The following is a 25,979-nucleotide window of genomic DNA, read 5'->3' as shown; positions in this document are numbered from 1 at the left end:
TTTTTATCATTTCCACTGCAAAAAAAAAAAAAAAAAAAATTCAATATGACATAAAAACAAGGTATATTTTCTTCAATTTATTAAATTTCAAACAAAATAATTTTATACTTAGAAAACTAATTAATTACTTTTCCCAACATTTTAATCAATTTCCCAAAAAAATATATATTTACTATAATATAGGTATGGTATGTTGTTTGCCATTGATGCATGTAGGACAATCTTGATGGTTACAATCTCTGAAATAATGCTTTAAACTAAATAAAAAGAAGTTTTTGTCTCAATTATATGAATAGAACACCTATATCCAATGAATATTTTATTTTTCCAATATCATATAGACTACTTGATCATTAACTTGCAAAATAAGGTACTGTCAAATTATATGGTTATGGTCAGAATGACCTAGTTCTGAGACAAAATGTATAAAATTGGAATTATAATAAACTGTCAGGTGAAAAGCATTAACCATATATATCATAAACCTACATGTAACACTAATGATGATGTAAAACGACTTACGTATAGCACTAATGATGATGGAAATGGACTTGCATGAACAGGGAATATACAGTATTGCTTAGAACTTTAGCTTCTTGCTTTGATAAATAATGATGAATTGACTTGTGTAGTAATCGACAATGTCATGAGATATATGATTTCATTACATTCAATTCAAATTCAACATTGCTAAAACCCAATTTCTAATAATAAACTAAAAAAAAAAATTAAATGAATATATATTGCTTTGTACTCTTAACTAGCACAATCCTGCAATGCTTCAGTGTTCAATATTCTTTTAAAATTCAATACCCTAACCCAGTATAATTGCTTTATACTTATTTTCGTTCCTTTCATGTTTAGATGATCGACTGTCATCCATTGTACAGAGGAAGATAAATTCAGCATATTGACTCCTTATTATGAACAAGAGCTGTATGTTTTCTTAATTCTACCTACTAGACAAGTCAAATGAGGAGTTTTGTTGCAACACGATGAATCTTTAATAGCCATTGACGGAAAAACTCATCAACATAACCATATATTTAAACTGGGTTCATATATATAAATATAAATTTATTGATTATTTTTATATGCACCAGTTAAATCAATTGTGGACCCTACATGTATACCCATTGGTTTAATCGTTGTGTTTGTGGGGTGGTTGGGGTTAAATTGTTCTAACTTTGTAGCAAAATTCTGAAATTTTGTTTCTACACTTCAGCGAATTTTATGTACAACTAAAAAACATAAATGAAAGTTAAATTTTGAACAGATAACCAGCGATATTGAAGCATGGATCTAAGGTGAAGGAACCACTTCAGAAGGGGCACATTTTCTTGGGACCAAGTGCAGAGGTTCCCAAAGGACTTTGGATTATGTTCTTATATAGACAATCAATAACTCATTGGGGGTGGGGGGTCCTAGATACACGATATGGAGGTGCTTTGTGGTCACCTCACAAATTTTTGTAAATCATTTTGTGTTTATTATTATTAAATTCATCCTCTTTCATTCTCTTGACATTTTCTAACAATAACAAATCTGCACCTTACTACACTGAAAAGCCCCAAATCATTTCAGGTTAGAAATCAGATGAATAGAAAAGTGCAAACAATCCCCTTTAATAAGAGCTGCATTTAAACAAAAAAATGGCTATCCTCCAACAAAAGATCAACTGATTGGTAATGATTGGCCAGAATGGTGATCACTGATAAAGTTGAAGGTCGCCAGTTTTTGTTTGTGATATTTAATGATACTAAGAATGAAAACAAAAATCAGAAAATATCTCGAGAATGATGTGCTTTGATGTGGTTGCCAAAAGATGACAGATAACAAACTTTAGCTTGAGTACCTCTAACATTTTGTGACATGATCAGCTCACTGTGAATACAGTTATAATTTTTAAATAAAATTCCATTTTAGGATCTTTCAAGTTAATTTATGATGAATTTATCAAATAAAGGATATAAATGCTTCCTGTTTCGAAATTAAGAGAGGTGCTATTGTGCAACAGCAATGTCCTGAAATTATTGGGACCCCCAAACTATTGGTAATTCGAAATGTGCTTTTTAAAATTTTTGCATGACACGCCAAATCTTCATTATGGTCTTACCAAATACAGGCCTTCACGTGAATAAATTCCTGGGGAGTCAAAAAAAGCTCTCCTGAAATTGAAAAAAGAGGAAATCGCTCTCCTGAGAAAGCTCTCCTGAATCTCTTGAGGAGAGCTTTGTTAGCATTTGTACGATAAAGTCCAGAGATTTTAATCTATTTCGAAACCAACCGGCCAGAATTGGGTCAAGTGAGGTCCCGGTAAGAAACAGGGTAATTCGAAGCTCCCGTTAACTTTAATATCTGACTTCAACAAGTTCAAGTCAGTAATATTCCTGAATAGACTACTGTCTTCGTTTATCATCAGTCGATCGAAATTAGGATTTATCTACTACGGCGAAAATAAGCTGATGCGACAGTATGACATTTCTTCATATTTAAAACACAAATTAATGTTTTTGTCTATCACGTAACTTACAATATTTTTTTCATTCGTGGATGAAAGACAAGCCACACAATGATCACATGACTCCCATGATTGAAATTGCTTTATATAAAATAAAATTCCGTACGACTATGCCATGGCCTTAAATAAAAAGGGCAATATTTTTAAGAATAAATCCCTGTCAGCATGTGTAAAAAATAAAATTGAATAAAACTAAAACACTATTTAAAAATAAATCTTGCAATGCTGGTTTATTGACCTAATTCCAACCAATGCATGTCACGTGTTATCGGGAATCTGAAAGCATTGAAGATCTTGACGGAAAAATATATTAGTTATTAATATTTGTTTCTCGGGATATCCGGTGTTCTATCAGGGATTATTCAATGAATATTTAAATTTAACTAACAACGGGTCAGTGAAACCATAAAATGCATTATCCAATTATTATTTTCATATCTACCTAGAATTCGTACGGATCGAGAGTCGAAGACGGGGCGCGAAGCACGAGATTCACAATCCATGCGGAGCGAGATGTCTTCCTTCGCCACGTGGTTTATTATTACAAAGGAAACTTAGAGGACCTGTTATGAATAACCAGCAGGCTTGTTGGGGTTATTTTTGCCGAATTATCAAAATTACCGTTAAATGTGCTAATTACTCGGATTATGAAACGGATGGCGGATTCTCACTAAGGTATGCTGTTATTGTAGCCGACAAGCAAGTTGATTGTCGATATGATATTACCAGTATATTTTTCCTGATTATTTTCTTTGAGGGGAGTCAAATTAGACATTGAGGAGAGCTATAAAAAGCGCACCTCGACTGACATCCAGGCGCGTCCAGGAGAGCGAGAGCGATCACGCTCCTTTTACGTGAAGGCCTGCAAATATTTCAAAGACTGTCCTAGACATATACTGCATAGCCTAACTTACCTATGGTTACTCAATCAAATCAACAATCCTATTCAATTTACTCACATTTTTATGTGGGCATATATTGTCGTCGCCTCTGTCTGTCCACAATTTGTTTGTTGACAGTCTACAGGTCACAATTTTTATCCGATTTTGATGAAATATGAAATATGCAGTAGATTTATCTCCCAAAGATCTTGCAAATTGGTTTCTTTCAGACCATAACTTCATGGATTATGGCCTTTGATTGTACGAAAAATCACGTTTTTAGCTTGTGGACACTCTAGAGATCACAATTTTTAACTGATTTTGATAAAACTTGATATTTCGATATTCGTGCATATCAGACCATAACTTCAAGGATTATAGTCCCTGATTGTACGAAAAATCACGTTTTTAGCTTGAACTCCCTCTAGAGTTCACAATTTTATCTGATTTAAAAAACGTTCATGTATATCACCGTTACACCATAATGACGGTTGAATTCGAATTTCGTGAAAATCAGACCAAAACTGCCAGACAAAAACACAAATAGTGTAAAAGAATGTAATACCAAGGTTGTGAACCCTCTAAAGGTCACAATTTGTATTCAATATTGATGAAACTTAAAATATATGTTTACATTCCAAAGATCTCGGTTCGCACACATCAAACCAAAATTTCCTGGATTATGGCACCTCAATGTATAAAAAATCGTGTTTTTCGCTTGTTGTTGAGGTCACAATTTTTAACCAATTTAGAAAAATATTTAAATTGATCACCGTTACACCATAATGACAGTTGCGTTTGAATTTCATGAAAATCAGACCGAAACTGCTTGACAAAATGGCCACTTCCCATATGCAAATAGGTTGTGGACACTCTAGAGGTCATAATTTTTATCCAATGTTTATGAAGCTTAAAATACATGTTTATATCCAAAAGAGCTCAGTTCATTTCAATATTCGTGCAAAGTGGACTGTAACTTCCTGGATTATTATCCCTGATTTTATGAAAATGTTTTGGTTTTTTTTTTCAGCTTGTTCTCTGTATATCTCTTGCAAAATGTGGGCGTATCTTGCCTGGCAACCTCTGGTTAAATTTTAATATGCATCAGGTACACACACCTATTTCTAAATTAGTCATCGTAAAAACACACATTCTATTTACATGTGGTACACATATTGTATTTCAATATTTGACCTGAATATAACTTCATTTTTCAAATTTTTTGTCTGCGATTAATAGTTACCCAGTGTTTTTGTTTGACAGTGATCAATGATACACAGTTCAAATAACACGAATCAATTAAATAAATACGGATCACTGTTTACTATTTCAGGAGGCGAGAAGAATTTATTAAAAATTTTCAAAAAAATTTATTGATATACTGTATATAGTCTGGTATATAATTCAAGCTAAATATTCTTTTGCTTTGTAGGACATGAGAGGTACACCATACTACCTTAAAGTGACCCTACCCCCTCCTGTATCAGTTTATTAAGTTTCAACTTATAAGCAGATGATAACTTCAGTCTCTAGACAAAATATTGACTACAAACTATTGTGGACAAAAGACAGAAAATATGACTCCATTCCTGATTGACATCCAGTTCTTCCTATTAAACAAAACATTTACCAGTAATTAGATGAGAACCTAAACTGTTCAAGATATCAGGAAAAGTTGAAAATTACTTGTGGACGAATGATAGGATGGGGGTGAGGACAATAAACAACACCATTTCAATGAGGGCGTATAAAGATTAAACCACAAATTTCCACAAGCTCATGATTATGACTAGCCAAGCAATTACACCTTTGATTTAACAAACAAAATCTGTCCCACACAGTAACTACAGAAATTGATGGAGCTATGAAAATTTAGAACCACTTTAATTATCTGTATACCACTGAATATTAACGAAAAGTTTTGTTCTTTTAAGTTATTATTTAATGAAATATTATTTTCAAGGTATTCATATCATATTCCAGAATATCGTTTTCATTTGTTACAGAGAGGAAATTACTTCAAAGGAACAATTTCAAGTCATAAATAAGGATTGGTATTGATCAGCACTAATACTAATGCATGGATGGTCTCTTACAAACACTGTTCAATGAAATGAGTAGAAATAAATAGTGATTGGTCAGCAAATCTTTGGACATTGATTTCTGGCCTTATGTAAATATTTAGAGCACAGCAACTTAATGTCCAGCAGCAAATTGAGCCCTGGACTTTTCAATAACATCTGAAAGACTTTAGTAAGCTTCATTCCTGTGAATGAAAGCGGTATTCATGCTACTTTCATATATTTTGGTTGACTGCAAAATAAAGAAATGAATCTTCTTTCAGTTAAATGAATTGTTTTTGTTTGATATCTTTACATGTTACAAATATACCTTCTTTTTTATATCATATCTTTTGTGTAAGCATTCTGAGATTATTGCTGACAATACCATCTCCTAAATATTTTGCAATGCATGCATTTATAAGATACTGTGTATACATTTCTGTGAATATATAATCTAAATTCTGTAAAACTGAATATTCACTAAGTTGAACTGTAACTCTGGCTATATACATGTAGGGTAGTGTATCAACCATCACTATAGCCTATAGTGATTATAAGTCAACAAAGGGTCACAATCCAGTAAAAAATTAACAGAATCGATGAAATGCAAACTTGACAGATCCAGGAGATTTTTTTATTCATCAAATAACATCATTTTTATTCATCATTAATACTATAATCACAAATTCTTAGCACTTTATTTATATACACAAGTTTTTAGCATTTTGTATGCAAGGAAAAGTTTGTGAAATGGACAGCAAATTTGAAAGACAAATCATGCTCTGCCACCATCACTGCTAAAAGTGTTTCTGGCCAAATTGTCTTGTGTTGGTATAAAATTGGAAAAGATGTCACATTAACTGGAATCAAAAGCTTTGCCAATTCTATTATGCTTGTCAGATTTTACATATCGTTGTAAATTGGATATGTCACCAGATGCTATATTGATTGTAGTATTGCACACGTTGCATAATGCCTCTTTTTCTTTTTTTGCTGCGTACAACAAATGGAAATTCTTTTCTCCAGGATTCTAAAAATGTACACATGTAATGTTTTCTCTCTGCAAGAGAATTCTCAAACTCGAAGAGATGTTTACTAGTCATGATGAAAATAATGGAATGAACCTTGTACATTTCTCCATTTTATCAGGTATGCTAATGTACTCTGTTATTATTCCAATATACTTTATTTACTCCAAACAATAATAATCACACACATACTTGGGGCTGTCAAGCATGTTACCGGAATTAAAAGTTTCCGGTCAAATAGAGCCAGTCAGGAGGACGATTTATGAAACTGAAGTAAAGGGAGTTACCTCCCTTTGTGAAAGTAAAAATAGCATTGGCATATGGCCATTTTCCGTGAGAAAATTCCTCCCATGCGTGAGAATGGGAGAAAGGTCATGATTCCATCCGTGAGTCTCATGGAAAAAGCATGTTAGTTGACACATCTAAAATGTTATCTGTAACTCTGCTCTATACAGAAGTGCACCAAATTTCAATCAAATATTTCAAATGCTAAATAAGATTAAAATTCCAGAAAACAAAAATGACAGAGGAACGAAGAGAAAACCTCTCATCCCCTCCAGTTTCAGCAAATATGAAAGACATGAAATCAATTCAATGAGGTATCTTTTAAACTACTTATTTTTATAAAATATATCAGCTGCAAGCTAAAAAAGAAATAACTCAACTCAGTAGAGCTACAATATTCAGAATAGGGGTGATTGGAATGAATAGGGTTAAGAATTACTACCACATTTTATTACCGATGTAAATATTCAACACTACTGGTGATGTACACGGACAACATTGTCTGGTCCCTGCGGACACCATCTACAGACATACACTACAATAACTCAAAGAGATCCACAGACACAGACTACTAAACCTAAACTAATAGAAATACCAGTCAAAGAAATCTCTTTGAAAATTTGAAGAAAGCAGCCACTGGTCTTTTTGTGACTAAAGGGATTCTTATGATCATCAGCCTAAGGCTTTTGATCCCAGGCCAAACTCTTTTTCGTCAAAATGTGCCCAAGCCAGACACTTTTCTGTAATCAAATAATATTCTGATTTCACATGTTAATGAGTTTCAATAATATTATGTATTATGTGGAATCTAATTGCCATGCAAATAATTTAAATAGAGATCCATACTCTTGCTCCTGCTAAAATCTTTGATGATTTAACAGTAAAAGTAATATTTATTTTAATCCACAGGGCTAATGGGGAAAAAAACAAAAAAGTTAACATACCAGTAGTTGTCCGGCAAGATACGCCCACATTTTGCAAGAGATGGATAGAGAATGAACTAAAAGAAAAGGCGATTTTTCAAACAATCAGGGGTCATAATCCAGCAAGTTATGGACTGAAATGTGTGAATATCAAAAGAGACTGAGATATTTAGGATATAAAGATATATAATAAGTTTCATCAAAATCAGATAAAAATTGTGACTTCTAGAGGATCCACAACCTTGGTATTACATCCTATTACACTATTTGCATAAAAGGAGCGGCCATTTTGTCAGGCAGTTTCGGTTCGATTTCACGAAATTTGAACTCAACTGTCATTAGGGTGTAACGTTAGGTGATACATTTAATTGTTTTTTAAAATCAGATAAAAATTGTGAACTTTAGTTTTTGTACAATAAGGGACCATAATTCAGGAAGTTATGATCCAATATGTGCAAATAATGAAATGAACCAATATCTTTGAGTTATAAACATGCATTTCAAGTCTCATCAAAATCAGATGAACATTGTGATCTCTAGAGTGTCCACAAGCTAAAAATGTGATTTTTCGAACAATCAGGGGCTGTAATCCATAAGTTGTTGCCTGATACATGCCAATATCGAAAGGAACTGCGATCTTTGGGAGATATAACCCTATATTTCAAGTTTCGTCAAAATTGGATAATAATTACGACCTGAAGAGTGTCCACAAACAAAATGTGGACGGACAGGCAGATAGGGGCGACAGTATAATATATCGAAATGAAAATGTGGGCATATAAAAATAAATAACACAGGCAAGAAATGGAGTTTAAAATCTACCCAACACAAACTAGGTCACTTTAAGAATACATGTTCAATAGTTTGTCAGAAGAAGAAAGAAAAATACTAACGAGATTAGGCTGATGGGTCTACTTTGTATAATGGTAGATACAAGTGGGACGGAAACCATGACACTTGCACCAAAGACAAATTTCTGCTTTAAAGCACACAAATGTGACAACTCAGCCTAAAACAGACACAATTTCAGTTCAACAGACAATGCAATCCAAAATGAAATTGGGTTTAATGTCCTACTGTTCTGCACCGACTGGGCTAATCAAAGATGGTGAATGCCAACCATCTGACTTACAAAATACTTCCAAGATACTCAAATTGTCTGGCTGTCAAGGAACTGGTTCTAGCTTTTTTGTTCAGACAAAAAACTGTGGTTACATAAACAACCTTTTGGGAACTGAAATTCAGATGTCCTCTTGGTAAAATTCTCTAATGGACATGCAAAATAACCATAGAAAAGAATTTCCTATGTTAGTTTCAAAATTAACTTATTGGTTGACTAGACGTTAAAACTCACGCATATAAATTTCATTATCTATGCAATAAATGAATAGCGTACAAACTAGGAGAGAAATCGTGACAGACCGTTTCAAACTTCTGATACCATGCAACTTGATTTTAATTATCACAAAAGGTTCCGTTTGAATGAAAGCTCAGCAGCTAGTAGGGAACATTGTCTATAGTCATGCACTGTTTAGACGCAGCCTATTATTGACTTACCGTATTACATTAGTTACAATATTTACCGCAACCATTTTAATAGACATTGGGGCAAAAAAAATCAAACTTGATAAATTCTCATATCGTCAAAATCTGGCAGAAAAGATTTGCATCATGCGATTGATGCTCTTTGAAAGTCATTTGAAAAGCATTCATTTCACATTCCCGATCACATTACAGAAAAGATTAAGATAAAAAACTTGTTTATCAGCTGTAAAGACTCTCTTGCAAATACATTACATTTTCATTGATCCAGCATTAACAAGACCTGTGTATACACTAGTATTTAATTTCTAACACTTCTCAACATAAAACAAGAGGGTTTGACTTGAGAAATGTTTGATGAACCTTTCCTGCACGCAGAGCTCCATTGTATTTCACTCCATTTGCAGAGAGAGAGAGAAATGGGGTTTAATGTCCACTCAACACACACTATGTCATTTCAGGACCAATATAAGGTACAATGTTATTTCAATAATTTGCTTGCATGTAGGGGTCTTTAGCAGTGGGATTGAAACCATGCCACTTGACTCAGTGACAGACGTTATGATCTAAAGTGCGAGTATCATACAGTTTGCTAGACCAAACCCCCTTCCATCTGCAGTACATAGCAATAAGAAAAAAATTGGATACTTGTCTCAATCTCAGCAGATTGAAATGAAGAAGAAATTGGAATTGTCTAGCTCTCCCCTAATGGGGTCTATTATAGTTATTTCATACTGCATCTGAACCTCTATAAGAAATAGATATATCACTTGAAATATTTCAAGTCTTTTGACATTATAATGGCTGTCTAAATAATTAAAGGCTGCCATTTAAATTGAATATAAAACAAACTGGTTGTTCAGTAGACATGCAAATTGCATTTTACAAGGGAAAGGGGTGATAGTTTTTTCATGTTAGATACCGTGAACATGGTGTATTATCTAACAAATGGTCTGTATATATAATGGACGGTTTGAGCCAATTAATGTTCTTTATATGGAATAAATTCAAGACTTGAGAAATTCCATTTGTGTTCTGATGGCATTTATTGAACTTGTATTTTAAAATAGACCTTTAGTTGCATATTAAAGAGAAATAGAAGATTTAAAGGTCCACATTGACAATACTTCATTAAATAACTAATGCACCAGAAACCATACAAATGACAAATTTAAATTCATCTGGTTTCCATGTTGGGACATATGAAGTACCACCTTATCTCCTCTTGTGCAAAAGAGCACTATGTCATATTTCCAAATAGTAAAAACTTGTTAAACAGTATTTTTTGTGTGTATTGTACCAAAATTTCAGCTCACAGAATACAATTTTAGGTTTACTGCAGATGCCGAGCAAAATTTTAAATGAGGGACATTAAATGATATTTGTAAATTATTGTATCTGTCTGCTGAAATGATCTACATATACATGTAGAACTACAATGCGCTGCATATATCAGGTAATAAAAATATCTTTATATATCGGAGGATTGACTTCTAACCTAAAATCAACATTTCTAATCTAAATCAATTCAAACAAATTGTAAATTCTGAAGTTTAAATTCTCCAATTTTCATGAGTAAACTTAAATTACAAAAGAAGCCAGTGTACAGTTTATGGAAATGGAGCAGGCTCAAACTCAAAGGTACATGTAGATATGACTTGGCTATCAATTTCTGGTAAACCCAGAACTTTGAAAAAGGAAGATGAAAGCATCAACAAATGTATTTATTTCTGTTCTGGATTACCATCAGATTTCTGAAGGAAAATTATAGATACTGATTAAGCTCTTCTGTCAGTCAGAGCAAAGGTTAATTACATGCAGCAATGAGAAAGATTTTTATGTCTTCTGGGTCTATGATCATGTCAAAAGTAATATTTAGTCTGACTTCAAGCAAATGATGAACGAACGAGAAACTGGTCAAATTTTAATCCAGGAAATAATATAGTAGATGGGTAGCCATTCACATACAAATTTAAAGTCTGCGAATACAATTCTTGATAGATTGGGTTTTGGTGTCTAGACATGACCAAATATGGTAATCTGTCTAATTGTCAGCAAATAATAGTTGTAATAATAACACCATGTTATAAGAACCAATGAGAATTCTTCTTATGTCATTTTCCTACAATGGCTCAAACCTACGAATAACTTCATAAAGAAGAATTATTAGATCCATATTAACAGGTTACATGATTTTTGTTACATCATGCAAATTTTGTTACTCACTATAACAACATTAATTGACCAAAGTTAACAGTTGGATAATCCAGTTCAACCTCATCTCTGATATAATGGACTCGACCTAGAAATTAACACAAATGGGTTGCAACACATTTTATTATGTAATTTGAATGTATATAAACTGATTTACTTTCAATTGTTCCATTTTTACTTGATTTTCAAATCAGTTATGTTTGGCGAAATACACCAGAAGTCTCAATCGAATGAGAATCTCTAGCATCTGGTTATTCCAGTCTAAACAGATAGTATTTATTGCGCATCCTCTCAAGATAAGAATATGGCGTCACCATTTGACATGACTTGTGGAATATGTCTAGCCTCATTCTTCGAGTCCCTTGTTACAAATGGCACTGTTACGCATTATTGTACACAATTTGTGTGCCAATGGTAAAATGTTTATTTTGTCTTAAATATCGGATATCAGAAGCCCATCTTTTCCCGGTAAGATCACAACATCAATGTTGATTTAAATTGACAAACAATTTGTGTTTTCAATGTCGAAAACTTTGGATGATACTGAATTAGAGACTTAGCTACTTTAAGTTAGAAACAGTACTTCAGTTGTGTATGGTCTCTATTTTAAGTGCAGGAGAACCCAATAAGACAAACCTGCGGACAAGATAAACTACACAGACAGTTCAAGAAGTAAACAAGAAATATCAATTCAAGTGAATGGGTCCGGGGTCAACCTAAAGCATCCTCTCTGCTGTACAATCCCGGTGCTTGTAATAATACAGGCTTCATTCAAAAGGAAAAAGAGACTGATTAACAAGAAAGACGTAATGTGACCAGTCTTGACGGTGGTCATCTTCTGAATGGTAACAGTCTGCCACTTGATGTCATGAGCAAGAACATCAAAAATTTAAAAACAAAAAGGGCGATAATCCGGATAGAATTTTGGAAAACGCTAAAAATTAATAAATAAATCAAACAGGAGCAAAGCCCAACAATGAGAGCATTCTGCGGTACGAAGGGCTAAAACTCTAATTAAAGTAACAATGTGTCATTTGCATTTTTCACTAAAATATCAAATTTCTTATGGCTTAACCCACATTAATATGTATTCAGACTGATTATTTAACAAAAACAAAATACCAGAGCTAGAGAACTTCCTGGCTTCGATCAAATCAGATTTAAAACAGGCAAATCAATTCTGTTCGCCCACAACGAAATGGAGATAGGTATATTACATAGCAGCATATATAATAATGAAATTTCAATTTAACATATCTTTGTGAATACCGAACTGAACTGAACCATTTTTGGACCAATATTCATGTTACAATTCATCTTTCACAATATTGTAGTTTGCAATGGATTCCCATTGCACTAAAATGATGCAACAAGACTTTAATTTTCATCAACACTTTATTCTGAGACCAAGATATTTTTTATGTATAAAATTTCATCCAACCTAATTTTCAAATCCAATTGTAAGGACACCTTTTACAGCTACGTCACATGACCGTAAGCACTTATTTGCGTCCTCTGAACAAACATTGTTTGAAAAATCCTGAACACTCTTCTAGAGCCAAAAATTGGAAAAGAATAAATTTTATAGGTAAATCTGAAACATATACAAATCACTTCTATCCCAATAAATTTATATGAAACTCAATGATCCACATTATAAATTTGTATAGTTGTAAATCTATTAATTACTACAAATTGTTCTGTATACATAGAATAATAACAATTGTACCATCCTTCAAATAAGTTATCGCCAAAACGTAGGTGGTGGACATTTACCAGTATCCATAATTCTATGTTGCTAACGATATCTTTAATGACTGATTGTCTAGTCGCCAGTTTCAAAAAAAAAATGTTATACTTTCTTTTTAATTTCACTAGAGCAAAACACAATGATGTGGTAAGTCTAGCCGTCATTTCCTTTAGTTGTTTAAGAAACACATTAAAAACGATCTGTTGCTCAAGTTGCTAAGCCCAACTTAAGAAAGTAATGTTTGAAGATTGACTACTTTTTAATGCCCAGCCAAGTTTGATGGCCACTCAGTAATGGAGTTTAATACTTAACCTGCTAGAGAATTTGAAGAATGAACCTTTTTCATGTCTGACACTAACATGCAAAAAGCCAATTCACTTATTCTGGACCTAACAACAATGTGCCAAGTTTTAGTGCAAGACATGGTCAACGTATCCCACATAGTGAAATATATGGGTCTCTTTATAACATGGGTGTTGTCAAAGGACAACAAACATTAGCAATATAGTGACACCTAGTATATATCATTGCTCAATTAACTTGTAATCAACAAGGTATGCATACTCTTTCTAGAATACCCCCCTCTTCATTCGCCCAGTAGGAGCAGAACAATAGGGAGTTAAACCGCATATCATTTCATTTCAATTCTAGAATTCATGATACCATTTTTCAATGTAAGTTGATATATCAATATCTGACCCAAATTGTTTTGTACTTTTGTATTTAAGTGTTTTGCCATAAGAGAGGTGTGATCATAGTATCAAGTTCTAGTATTCAAGATGTCATAGCAGGAAGTCCAAGATAGAAAAGACTAGAAAGGATCATTTTGTCAGTGAATTTACCATGAAACTGATCCTTTGGCTTGTGAGTAAGTCTGGGATCCAATTTGTCAGAGTTTACTCGTGCGGGACTGACAAGAAAAGTATTATCCAGCCATTCAGTTGGGACAGTAACTTAGGTCCACTCACGTGGGCCTACACACTTGAGTGTACATACATGCATGTAAAAGAGACCTAGACTGTTAAAATTTAAAGGGAGTATGGCCCTAATATTTGGAACCTTAAAATAAACGAAAAGGGGTCTAAAATCTCATATTAATGTAATACACACCAAAATTAACTTCCATGGAAGCGGACGTTAAATGAAGCGGACGTTAAATAAAGCTATTTCACTCACACATAATATGAATGTATATAAAGTGATTTATATTCAAATTTTAAATTTCTTATTGTAATTTTTAATCAATTATGTTCGGTGAAATATGTGAACAGTCTAAATTTAAGGCCTTCTTTTACGCCTGCTTTGTCCATTCTACACGGGGTTTTTTTCTATTATAATTTGGTTGTTTGTGAATCGGGGGGGTAGGGGGCAAATGGTTTGTGCATGCGCGCTGTATCATCCCCAAGAATTGATTCCCTGGTTGTACGTGACAGGGAGTAGGGTCGCCTGTCCAACCTTGTGGGTTTTCTCGAGGTCCTCCAGTTTCCTCCCACTGCTAAAGACCCCTAGGCAAGAGCGTATAATTGAAATAAAAAATTGAACCATATGGTAGTCTCAAAATGACCTAGTTTGTGTCGAGTGGACGTTAAACCCTATTTCACTCTCTCTCTCGTTTGTGAATCGGTCATTACTAATTACTTTTGCAATGTCTTTTAAGATATGTTTTTCTCTGTTCATTACGCATGGCACCCAAAACCATGTTTTTCTATGTTCATTACGCATGGCATCCAAAAACATTAAATACACAACTTGCGTACTGGTTTTAAAATATGCTTTATGTCTTAAATTTTTAATGTTATGGAAAATATTGAGTTAGAAGTTAACCTTCTTTAAATGAAAATCATACAGAAGAATGTATGTCTGTCCAAGTAAAATTCTCCTCCCTAGAATTGCACATATGACAATAAACAAGTACGACCATACTACGAAATAAAGTGAAATGAAATGGGGTTTAACGGCCTACTACTTTGCTCCGACTGGGCTAATGAAGACATACACCATACTGGGTGCTATGACAGAAATTTTGCTCGGAAAATGGCATTAAGGCCGATCGCAATTCCAACTGTCAAGGGATCTTTTACGTGCATGCCAATGTATACACTGGACCTCGATTTTTCGTCCCACCCGAGCAACTAGAATGCTGTCCTTGTCAGGCCCTCCATCCTGCACCACTGACAAGGGGGAACCACATCGGAAAATCCTGATGAACTTTCTCGGCCAATGCAGGGATCGAAAACGTGACCTTCAGTCTAGCGAGCCAGCATCTTACCCACTTAGCCACACCATACTGCGAACCATGGGCTGAACATTATGGTCCATGACTGCATTGTGGTCTGTCAATAGATGCATAATTGTCCAAAGAAATGAAATGGTGTTTAACATCATACATTTCTGCACCAACCCAGCTAATGAAGACAGACATTCGCCATGCCGAGAGCTTCCAGTGTCGCCTCATGAGGAACAAGATTACCCACTGTACGTGATCGATTTCTGATTCAAACTAATAGCTGCATATCAGTCTCAAAATGAATTAATTATTCCATTCCTATATTGTCAGAAAATATCAATAAAACTTTGTAATTATATTTTACTTGTTATTGTGAAGCAATATGTTTACATGTTAATTGGATGATCCTATAAATCATCTCCCCCCTCTACATACATATTAAGCAATATAATTGTTAGATTTCTTCTTTTATTCACCACACGTGGGAAGGAAGACCATTAACAACTTGTATAATGATTTAAAGATACACTCACCATCTTTTTTATAGTACAATATATCCACCTGTTTCTCTTCACTACCCTGCAATGCCTCCTTGATCTGTAAGATGGCCAAAGCACTTGTTAAGGGACCATGTAGAAAATCACACAGGGATGATTTCTGCATTACTTCCGCTCGAGAACATCCTGTTAACTCACAGAAACCATCATTACAAAATATTATCGGCAGTGTCTCTACCTGTGCATTGGCAATCACAAAATTTCGATCTGAAAGAGAAAATAAAATTAACAGAGTGAAACAAATTACAGTTGTTATTGTCAAGGAGGTTTATTTCTGTGGGTGTTCGTAACTGGAAGGCTTTATGGCTGTTTTATTCAAGTCGAATATTCCCCCTTGGCTTTGATGTTAGTTAAGTTTTTGCTTACAAGAAATTGATCAAATTAAAACTAGTTATTGCTTTTAGCTTGAATTTACACACAGAGACTCATCCAAAAACAGACATGTACATGATTTCTTCCCAGCTAAATCAAAAGAAAAACAATAGAACTTAGCTAGAGATCGTTTTGAACTATTTTTGATGTCATATTTACTGAAATAACATTTGTTTTTAATTTTTCGTAAGATTACCAGAAGCTTTAACTTGTGAATTCATTTGATCTTTGTTATCCTTTGTCTTACAATTCATCAATCTCTATTCTAATATCCTGAACAATAATTATTCAAAACATACTTTTATTGGACTATTGAATAATTCAATTAAGCAATTAATCATATAATACCATGAATTTGGGGGGCTTTTGTTATGGTTATTAATCATAAAAGATATTGTGTGTGTAAAAAGAATGATATTCCTGTTCCGCACTGTCGATACTGGTGCATAAAAGTTTTTATGAAAAATCTTTCCAATGTGGGCTTATACCTGATTGTAAATGATACAATGAGCAATTAACTGTTATGCGTGCTTGAGAATGAAAATCTACTAAGTAGTCATACTTAAATGTTTTAAATATTGCAGGCAACTGTAAAATGATACAGTTTTGGGTCAATAAAACAATTCTTGGGGAGAGAGAGAGAAATGGGGTTTAACGTCCACTCGACACAAACTAGGTCATTTCGGGACTAACATATTCAATTTTATTTCAATAATTTGCTTGTGCGTAGGGGTCTTTAGCAGTGGGAGGAAACCGGAAGACCCGTTGAAAATCCACGAGATTGGACAGGCGACCCTACTCTTTGTCACGTACAACCAGGGAATCAATTCTTGGGGATAACTCACATTCACACAATATTGTCAAATATATATTATGTATTGTTTAATGTTTGAGAGCGAGACATTGCGTAATATATTTAACAACATGAGGGCCGTGAGGCCCGAATGTTTTTACAATATATTACGCAATGTCTTAAGCTCGAGACCATTAAACAACTTAAAATACAGACACTTGCACATGCTTTGCAATGAAATACGTCACTCGAGTTCAATATTTTACCAAGTTACGCTTGGCACATTGCCCGTACGATTATTTGAAATAATGGTACTCTAACATCAAAGGATGACGTCACATCTGTATTTTAAAATACCATATTATAGACTTCAACTAAAAGTTTGAAGTGCAATAGGTTTAAATTGAGTAACCAAAGTAAAACTCATTTTTAAACTTTCTACTTATTAATGTCTCTGCTGCACGGTTTATGACTATCGACATATGACTTTCTCTATATAAGGAGTACTGGTAAGTGTTATCTAATGGTAGAATGTAATTTGTCTATATCAATTTTCTCTTTCCCTCTTCACCCCATCATCTATTGCTTGGCAATTTTTTTCCCAGACTGGTTTACAATCAAAGAAAACTGTTTGAATTTACATTTTCTACAACCATCATACATCAGGAGGTAAACAGACGCCAGGAAAATCCCCTAAGAATATGAAGTCACAGTCACAACATGTAGGTTTATTTGACGACCGTACATATTAAAGAAATCAAGACAATCAACTCCCTTCTACATTTGTATGAGATAATTGTGAAATAATGGTTTCTTTGTGGTTTAAAGATTAAGATAATTGGAATGTTAAAGTGAGAGAAATGACATGAAATTAACATTGTCCATGATAAAATAAAATTGGTCTAGGTGGTCCCAGCCTAATCGAATGAAATAATAGTGTCTGGATAGATGGGTCTTTAACATGATGACCTCTGTAAATATGTTGTGTATATTTGGCACAGGAACTTATTGTCTAATAAATGTTGGTACAGATGCAGTAAGACTTTATATAATATCTTAACAATGGCCACAATATATTATAAAAGTTCAATATACAAATTTTTAGCCATGTTAACTCGGACAAAATCAAAGCTAGTGTTTATAAATTAGTAACTATACCAATTCTCATGTTGCTTACTTTTAATACCATATATGGAAATGGAAATTCAGAATTTGTATAGGCAGTGGTCTACAATGGATTACGTGTAATTACCAAAACAAATTCTCTTTCATAATTCTTTCAATATAAAAGCACTATTTTCTGAAAAAAGATCCTTTTTAGAAACTGATTTTCTATTTTGCATGTTTAGCAGAAAATCATATTCTATAGTGATTAGCATTATAAGAAAATGTCACAGAGAAGGTCATAGTTTCTCCTGGAGAAGGCTATTTATAGTAATAGTATCTCCACTTCAATCACTGACAATAGATCTGCTTGGCTAACTTCTGCCTTATTTGATCTGCACGTTCAACAAGTAATCAGACTTTTTACATCTCATCTTTTCTTTAGCTGGCCATTTTCTGCACTTAATGGATTACAGCATTTGTCAAAGTCACAGTGTTGTCAAGTCGTAACTGTTTTTTTCTATCATTGTACGTCAATTACTCTGGACAAAGACAGATTCTCTTTGGTGGGGTTTTAATAAAGTCATGTTTCCTTGCGCTCTCATCTAATTACTCTATGTCAAAAGGCATTGTAAGTAATGGATTGTAATTTATAACACTAAAACAGTCTTCTATTTATTTCTATTTCTCCACTCTAACTTTACTGAAATTTTAAAATCAGAATAAATGGTTGCAGTTGGAATGCAGAAAAAAAAACCATATATCAAAATGTAAAACCTGTCTGCATTCGGTTCAATGAAAATGGCAAGCCTTCTATGGATAATGCCAGATTAATCTGTATTAAACAAATAAATGTAACCATAACCCTCGAAATAAAATCTTTCCAGACACAGAAGTTTTGAATAAAAATTTGTATTAATTATTTTAGCCGAACTTTTTGAAACAAATACTACATTTGTCTCTTAACCAAGCTTAAGATCAGGTTAAAAAGAAATTTGATTTCATTTGTATTTAAAAATGAAATCATGTAATCTTTAAGTTATAAACTGGTAGTTTATATTTGTGTATAAAAATGAAATTCTGGAGTCTCTATATAAGTTATAAATTGGTAGTTTATAATAGTGGTATTACAATTATCAGCTACACTGTACAGCTAAATAAACTAAATGAAAAATTCAAAACTATTATTACTGCCATTTTACTTCTATATACACTATTAGACAGTGCTTAGATAGATTAATTGTAAACAATTATCATTTACCAATTACTAAACTTCTTCTACCTTTTAACAAAACTTTGGTCCACATTCCTAGATAAAACATGAAGGCAGAAAACACAATTTTCTTGTCTGCCAGACATTCTACTGACCATGAGTTATGGCAAAGATTGTTCTCTTCATTGTATTGTTGGTCAATATGGAACACTAATTTAGTGTGGGGAGGGTGTACCCAGTTCCCACATATAACTCAGTAAATAAAAATACCTTAAGTACATGAAAGTTATTATCCTACCAGAGTAATACTTAAATGGAAATTCTATAAGGTATGTTTCAAATATTTGCATATACTGGTACTTAAACAAATCTCTTTTTTAGAGACCTATAGTCACCCTTTAATTAATGCTAATTAAGCCTTCAAAGAAAATAGGCGAGGTGCACATAATTCAGTATGTCCATTTCAAATAATGAATTTTCCCTGTAAATAATATACACCAACATATTTCTCTGTAAATAATATACACCAAATTAGCTCAAATAAATTTTAGAATTTATTAGATAAAACACAGAATGAAATAGATATTGTTCTGTCATTTGAAACTCCTACAACACATTATCTATCAATCTTTATGTCAAATTGTACTTCAATAATCATAATACACACATCTCAAATAATATCTTATTACATCATATCAGCACTATTGACCTTATTGTTCAGTTATCTGTATACAAATAAAACATGTCCCTTATCTACATTGAACATTTCTGCTTATTTGGTATTAATGAATTTTTTTCCATGATGATAATCTCTGATAACTGGAAAATGTTCTTCTGCCAAAATGGTTATTACTGTAGTCACTTTTTCAGATTGACAAGTTACTAACTAGAAACAAAATCTTCAGACATTTTTTCCATGGTTATCATTGGACTCACATAAAAAGATATATGTCATTCCTACAGACAAAAAGTGTCTGAAAATGACCTTAGTAAATCAATAGTTTATATTGATATAATAGATCAGTAAATAGTCCAGATGTTAATAAATATATCAATGCCACTATACCAGATTCTGAATTATTGGCAATGGCAATACATTGTCAGCAATCCTTTCTCTCTGATTAAAGTTTTGTTCTAAAAATTGGAATCAAAACTTATACATCAAACAAAACAAAAGCTGTATCATCTAATAATTAAATGCAAAGAGCCATAGATAAGATATTTATTGTTTTAAAATATCCACAAAAGGCAGCATACAATATAAAATAATCTGAGAGAGAAGAGCAAAAGAAGTGTTTAACATCATTCAACACAAACCAGTTAAATGACAGACCTTATGATTTAACGTGCAGGCAACAGACCATTCGGCCATGCAACATCTCCATAAAATAATGTATTAGCCATACATAGCATATACATGAAAACTGATAGAAAAAAAAACATGACAAAAAGAGAACATAATAAACTTAAAGGAGCTAAATCGCTAAAATTTGGGACCTAGAAATGGACAAAAGTGGGTCGCAACGCATATAATACTGTAATATGAATGTATATAAACTGATTTACATTCAATGGTTTCCATTTTACTCCAATTTCAAATCAGTTATGTTTGGCGAAATAAGCCAACAGTCTCAAGCGAGTGCAAATTTCTAGCGCCTCTGGTTATTCCAGTCTACAAGCGCCGTTTGATTTGGTGAAATGTGTCTAGCCTCGTCCCTCGAGTCTCTTGATACAACTGGGGCTGATGCACATTATGGTACACGATTTGTGTACCAATGGTAAAATGTTTATTTTGTCTTAAATATTGGATATCAAAAGCCCATCTTTTTCCGGTAAGATCACATGAATGTTGATTTAATTTGACAAATAAATCATGTTTTCAATGTTGAAGATTTTGGATGATATTTAGTTAGAGACTTAGCTACTTTAAAGGATCATTATTCAAGAGCTAAATCTGTCTATTGCAGGTCTTTCTTTAGGCATTAAATGTTATACAGATTATTCATTTATTAATATGACAAGACCATAATCAACTCTTGGTGCCATCGGATGGCTCCGATTTAAAGTAGCTTTGAAAAGGTTCGGCCATTTAATGATATAATTTAAAAATGGAGAAGTGGGGCTGAGCCTCGAATAACCAGTACTGTGGTTACGACAATAGACAATCAATGTACACTTATCAAAACTACAAATATTGATAACGTCGCCCAGAATAAAGTAATTTAAATGAAATTTTCAAAATAATTATTTTGAATTATCTATTTTGGAACAATTATAGTAGGAACGGCCAATCTTCCATAAATCATTTTTACATGTAACTGTCAAATACCCAGAATGCCTAACTTTTATTTCTTTTTTATTTCCTATTTAATTGTCAGATACATGTAGTATCAAGTAGGGACTATGATAAGATATATACTCTGCTCTGAATATAACGTGCTGGAGTTCCACGACCATGTGATGTCTTTCCATTGAGTGGGTTGAAAAAAAATCATTTCCTTCACAGAACTGAATATTCAATAAGGCAGCCATTCATTCATATTATCTTTCTATAAAATTTCACAATGAATGAAAGAATAATGTCAAATGCCATGGATTATGGTCCATTATGATATAAAACCATAGGTACTATACAACATGTCTATAATCTTTATTTTATAGAAGATGTGACATTGAGCCTTGAAGCACCATCACAGATAGGATACAATGTAATTTGAGGTCAATGCTATTTTCACAGGATTTTTAGTTATCAAGTACAGGACACTGAGATTTAATACCATGATAATTACAAATGTCAGTATTTATTTATCAGCAGGTTGAAAATAATTGGTTACTAGCTTTTCTCAAAATAGGATTAACAAGCACTTGATTAACACCATATTTACATAATACATATAGCCATTTTATGAAGAGTGACAATCTATTGAGAAACATTAATGGAACCTAGTTTCTCTCATATTAAATGTCAGTATCTTATAAACTATGATATATTTCTGACAAGATGCCTCTTAAGTGGTAGTATTTATATTTCTACATATTTCTCGAAAATTTATCATGCATCTAGTCTGATGCTTCAACAATACAAATTAACCAACAAGGAAGCTGTTCAAAATGTCAAAGATACATGCATGTAAGTTACATGTATTAAACATGTATGAGTTTTGGCTGCAGAAATTTTATTTTTGAATAGAAGAGTTATATCGACCAGTTATCAAGCATAATATACACACATTACACAACAACATGTCAGGTATGTAGTTATACATGTTCGTATTTGGTATGATAGACCATACTATACTCTTCAAAAAAAGTAGGGGATATTGAAATGCCAATACCTATGCAGGTTGAGATACGATAAATAGTCATGGACACTTGACATGCTTTGAGAGTATGTTCACAGATGAAGAACTTATCGCCCCAACAGAACCACTTAGCTGCACATATGACACGCAATAGCACTTCAAAGAAGGGTTGATGAAAACTGCCGCGTGCTGGTTTATCCTATCCATGTTTGCTTTCCTATCGGTTCTTGCATAAGATTTACTGTTTAGCGTATCTTTGCTTTAGTGTGTTACTTTTAATTTGCAATGAGACATCTTCAACATGATGAACGTCTACATGCTTCAAATCGGTTCTACACAGCGAGCAGTAGCCTAAATGCTTAATGTGTCACAGTCTGTGATCAGCAGACTGTAGAACCGGTACCAACAAACAAACAATGTGGATGATAGACCTCGTTCAGGTCGTCCTAGAGCCACTACACAAACCCAGGATCGATACATTCGTACACAGGTCCTGCAAATTCGAGGACACAACGGCCAATCAGCTTTCTGTAAACTTGTACCAAGTCACAGGAATTCGAGTTACACCCCAAACGATTAGAAATTGGCTACATGCAGCTCATTTGCATGCGCGACGACCGGTTGTTGTGCCTCCATTAACTCGCCGGCACATGGCAAACAGGCCTCAATGGTGTAGGCAGCGTTGAAATTCGGGTAGTGGTCGATGTTTGTGTGTAATGTTCTCAGATGAGTCCAGATTTACTCTCGATTTCACCGATAGGCGTGCTCGCGTTTTGGAGCCGTGTAAATGAGCATCATGCTAACGTTAACGTCAGACAGCATGACAGATTCGTGCGTGGGTCTGTTATGGTGTGGGGAGGAATCACCATGACTGGCAGAACAGACTTGCATTTTGTTCAAGGAAGGATCCTTGGTGTGTACTACCGTGACCACATCCTGGCACCGATAGTTCTGCCCTTTGCTCAATGTGCAGGTCGACGCTTCATCTTTCAAGATGATAATGCCCGTGCCCACCACACTCTTGTCGTGAATGACTACCTCTCGCATCACCATATTGTCCATATGCCTTGACTAGCCATGAGTCCTGACCTTTCCCCTATAGAGCATGTCTGGGACATGATCGGGAGCTATGTTCGTCAACGTCAACGTCAAACGACAATACTGCAAGAATTGGCCGTGGCACTGCAAGAGGAGTTGGTCAGATTGCCCCAAATCGTGATTCGACAGTTGATTAGGAGCATGCCATGACGAATTGCTGAATGTCTGAGGATTGGTGGAGCAATTACTCATTATTAAGACAAAAATCAAAAACGTCCATTTTCACTTTTGACAGTGTATCTCTTTGCGAGTGAAATGGGGCCGTCAGATATAAGCCGCCCATATAAACTGTTTATGTTCATGTGTAGGCAATTGGCCTGTTATTAACATACACTGATTACCTCTAATACTCAGTAAAGCCCTCGCTAAAATTAGTACCGTAACTGCAAGTGCCATCTATTGTATTTTCTATACACATATTTCCACGTGTTTCAAAGCGGCAAACCGTAAAATGGCGGAGTGCATAGTGACAACGTAGACGATGCACTGTCGACGAAGTCGTGAATGACGTCTTGCTGACCAACACGTGGACAATTTCGAAGGCGGGTGATACACATAATTCGTTTCCAGTTACTTGATAATGATAGTAGTTAGGACAGTGATTGGTATTATGAAGTGTGTGATTTGTTGCCCGACGTTCCGCCCATGGCTAGCTATGTCTCCCGTGCATGATGAACAATCCCAATGTGAACACGATAGCCCTGTGTCTGCAGTAGATTCTGACAATAATTCTGATGTTGATAATAATGCTGGCCTGCTGGATCGTAAAAGACGTAGGCAATTCCTGAGTCCCGAACGTGTGGATCTATTGACTGACTATATTGATAATGATATGGGACTTGGGGATGAAAGTGAAAGTAAAAACAAGGTATTGCAATCCGCACGTGGTCATGGGTGCGGGAGACGTGATGCGCGTGTTCGTGGCGGCATTGCTCATGGCTGCTATTGATATTTTTGTTCATTTTATATATCTTTATCAAAATCCAGTGAAAAAAACAATATCTTTTAAGTATTTCATGGAGAAAAATTTGTTTTCGTGTTAACTTTAGTGAGAAATGAGAAATCCAAAAGGGCCGCCATGACATCACGTGACTACATTATTATGCAAATTTCCAAAAAGATTTTTCATAAAAGCTTCCATAAGTACTGCTTGACATTCAGTTCCAACCTCCCTTTTTTCCTCAAAAAAGGGTCTAGCACAGGCAGTGGATTTACGTCTAGCATTGAAAGGGTTAAATATAATATATATCGATAATTTAATAGCTGTATTAATCAAAACATCACAGTCAAATTAATCAAGGACAGGGCTCTATTAGAAATGTGGTTTGACTTAAGTACTCAGTTCGGTTTGGTTTCTAGTACATGGTACTTGAGTGGTTACATATGCATTTGGTTCCCGATTTTCATATGGTATCTATTATATAACAACCAAAGACAAATTTACCCCCTTTGTATCATTATTTTGTTATTTTATGTAATTCCTGGACTGGCTTTCAGCCTGTAGAAAACTAGTTATTTCATGATACTGAAATAATTTCATCAGTTTTTCTCCTTTTTTTTTTTGAAAAAACAGAAATCAGTTCTTTGCCATAATTGTCCACAATGAATAACATCTCACACACATTGCTTATTCTCAATAACAAAGATACAAAATCAACAACATACTTTTGATCAGATCTGAACAGTTTTACCATGGTATGCTAAAGTGGAGTTTAACATCCTATATTTTAGACCGACAGGGTCAATGAAGACGGAAATATGCCATTTTGAGTCAACCACACCAGTTGACTCAATGACAGACATTATGATACAGCACGCATGCGCTAACCATTCGGCCATCAACCCCCCTACAGAAGGCGGGGGACAGTTAACGACTAAAAAGGAATGAACAAGACTATGGGCATTCTTTTTGATAAAATAAATATATGTTTTTCATAATGAAACTTGGGTGTAATTTATATAACTTGGTTGTTATACACTAATCTCTAATAGTTTTAAGTTTAACTTGTTCAATAAACAATTATCAAAATGTTGCCACTGGCAACTTAAACTAAATTGAATATTAAAATGGTAAATAGTGCTAAATCTATAAAGACAATAGATATG

General features: G+C 34.0%; 1 protein-coding gene across 1 annotated transcript in view; it reads right to left on the bottom strand.

Annotated features, from left to right (window-relative positions):
- LOC126831546 (potassium voltage-gated channel subfamily H member 7) overlaps positions 1-25,979 on the bottom strand; it is a 130,312-nt gene that overhangs the window by 70,939 nt on the left and 33,394 nt on the right. Inside the window, exon 2 of the mRNA XM_056103200.1 lies at positions 15,968-16,198. Within this exon, the coding sequence (XP_055959175.1) occupies positions 15,968-16,198 (231 nt within the window). The remainder of the gene's footprint in view (positions 1-15,967; positions 16,199-25,979) is intronic.

The sequence above is a fragment of the Patella vulgata genome, chromosome 9 (genome assembly GCF_932274485.2).
Source record: "Patella vulgata chromosome 9, xgPatVulg1.2, whole genome shotgun sequence".
Lineage (NCBI taxonomy): Eukaryota > Metazoa > Mollusca > Gastropoda > Patellidae > Patella > Patella vulgata.
The sequence above is the reverse complement of the archived record's forward strand: the minus strand, read 5'-3'. Positions and strand labels throughout refer to the sequence as shown.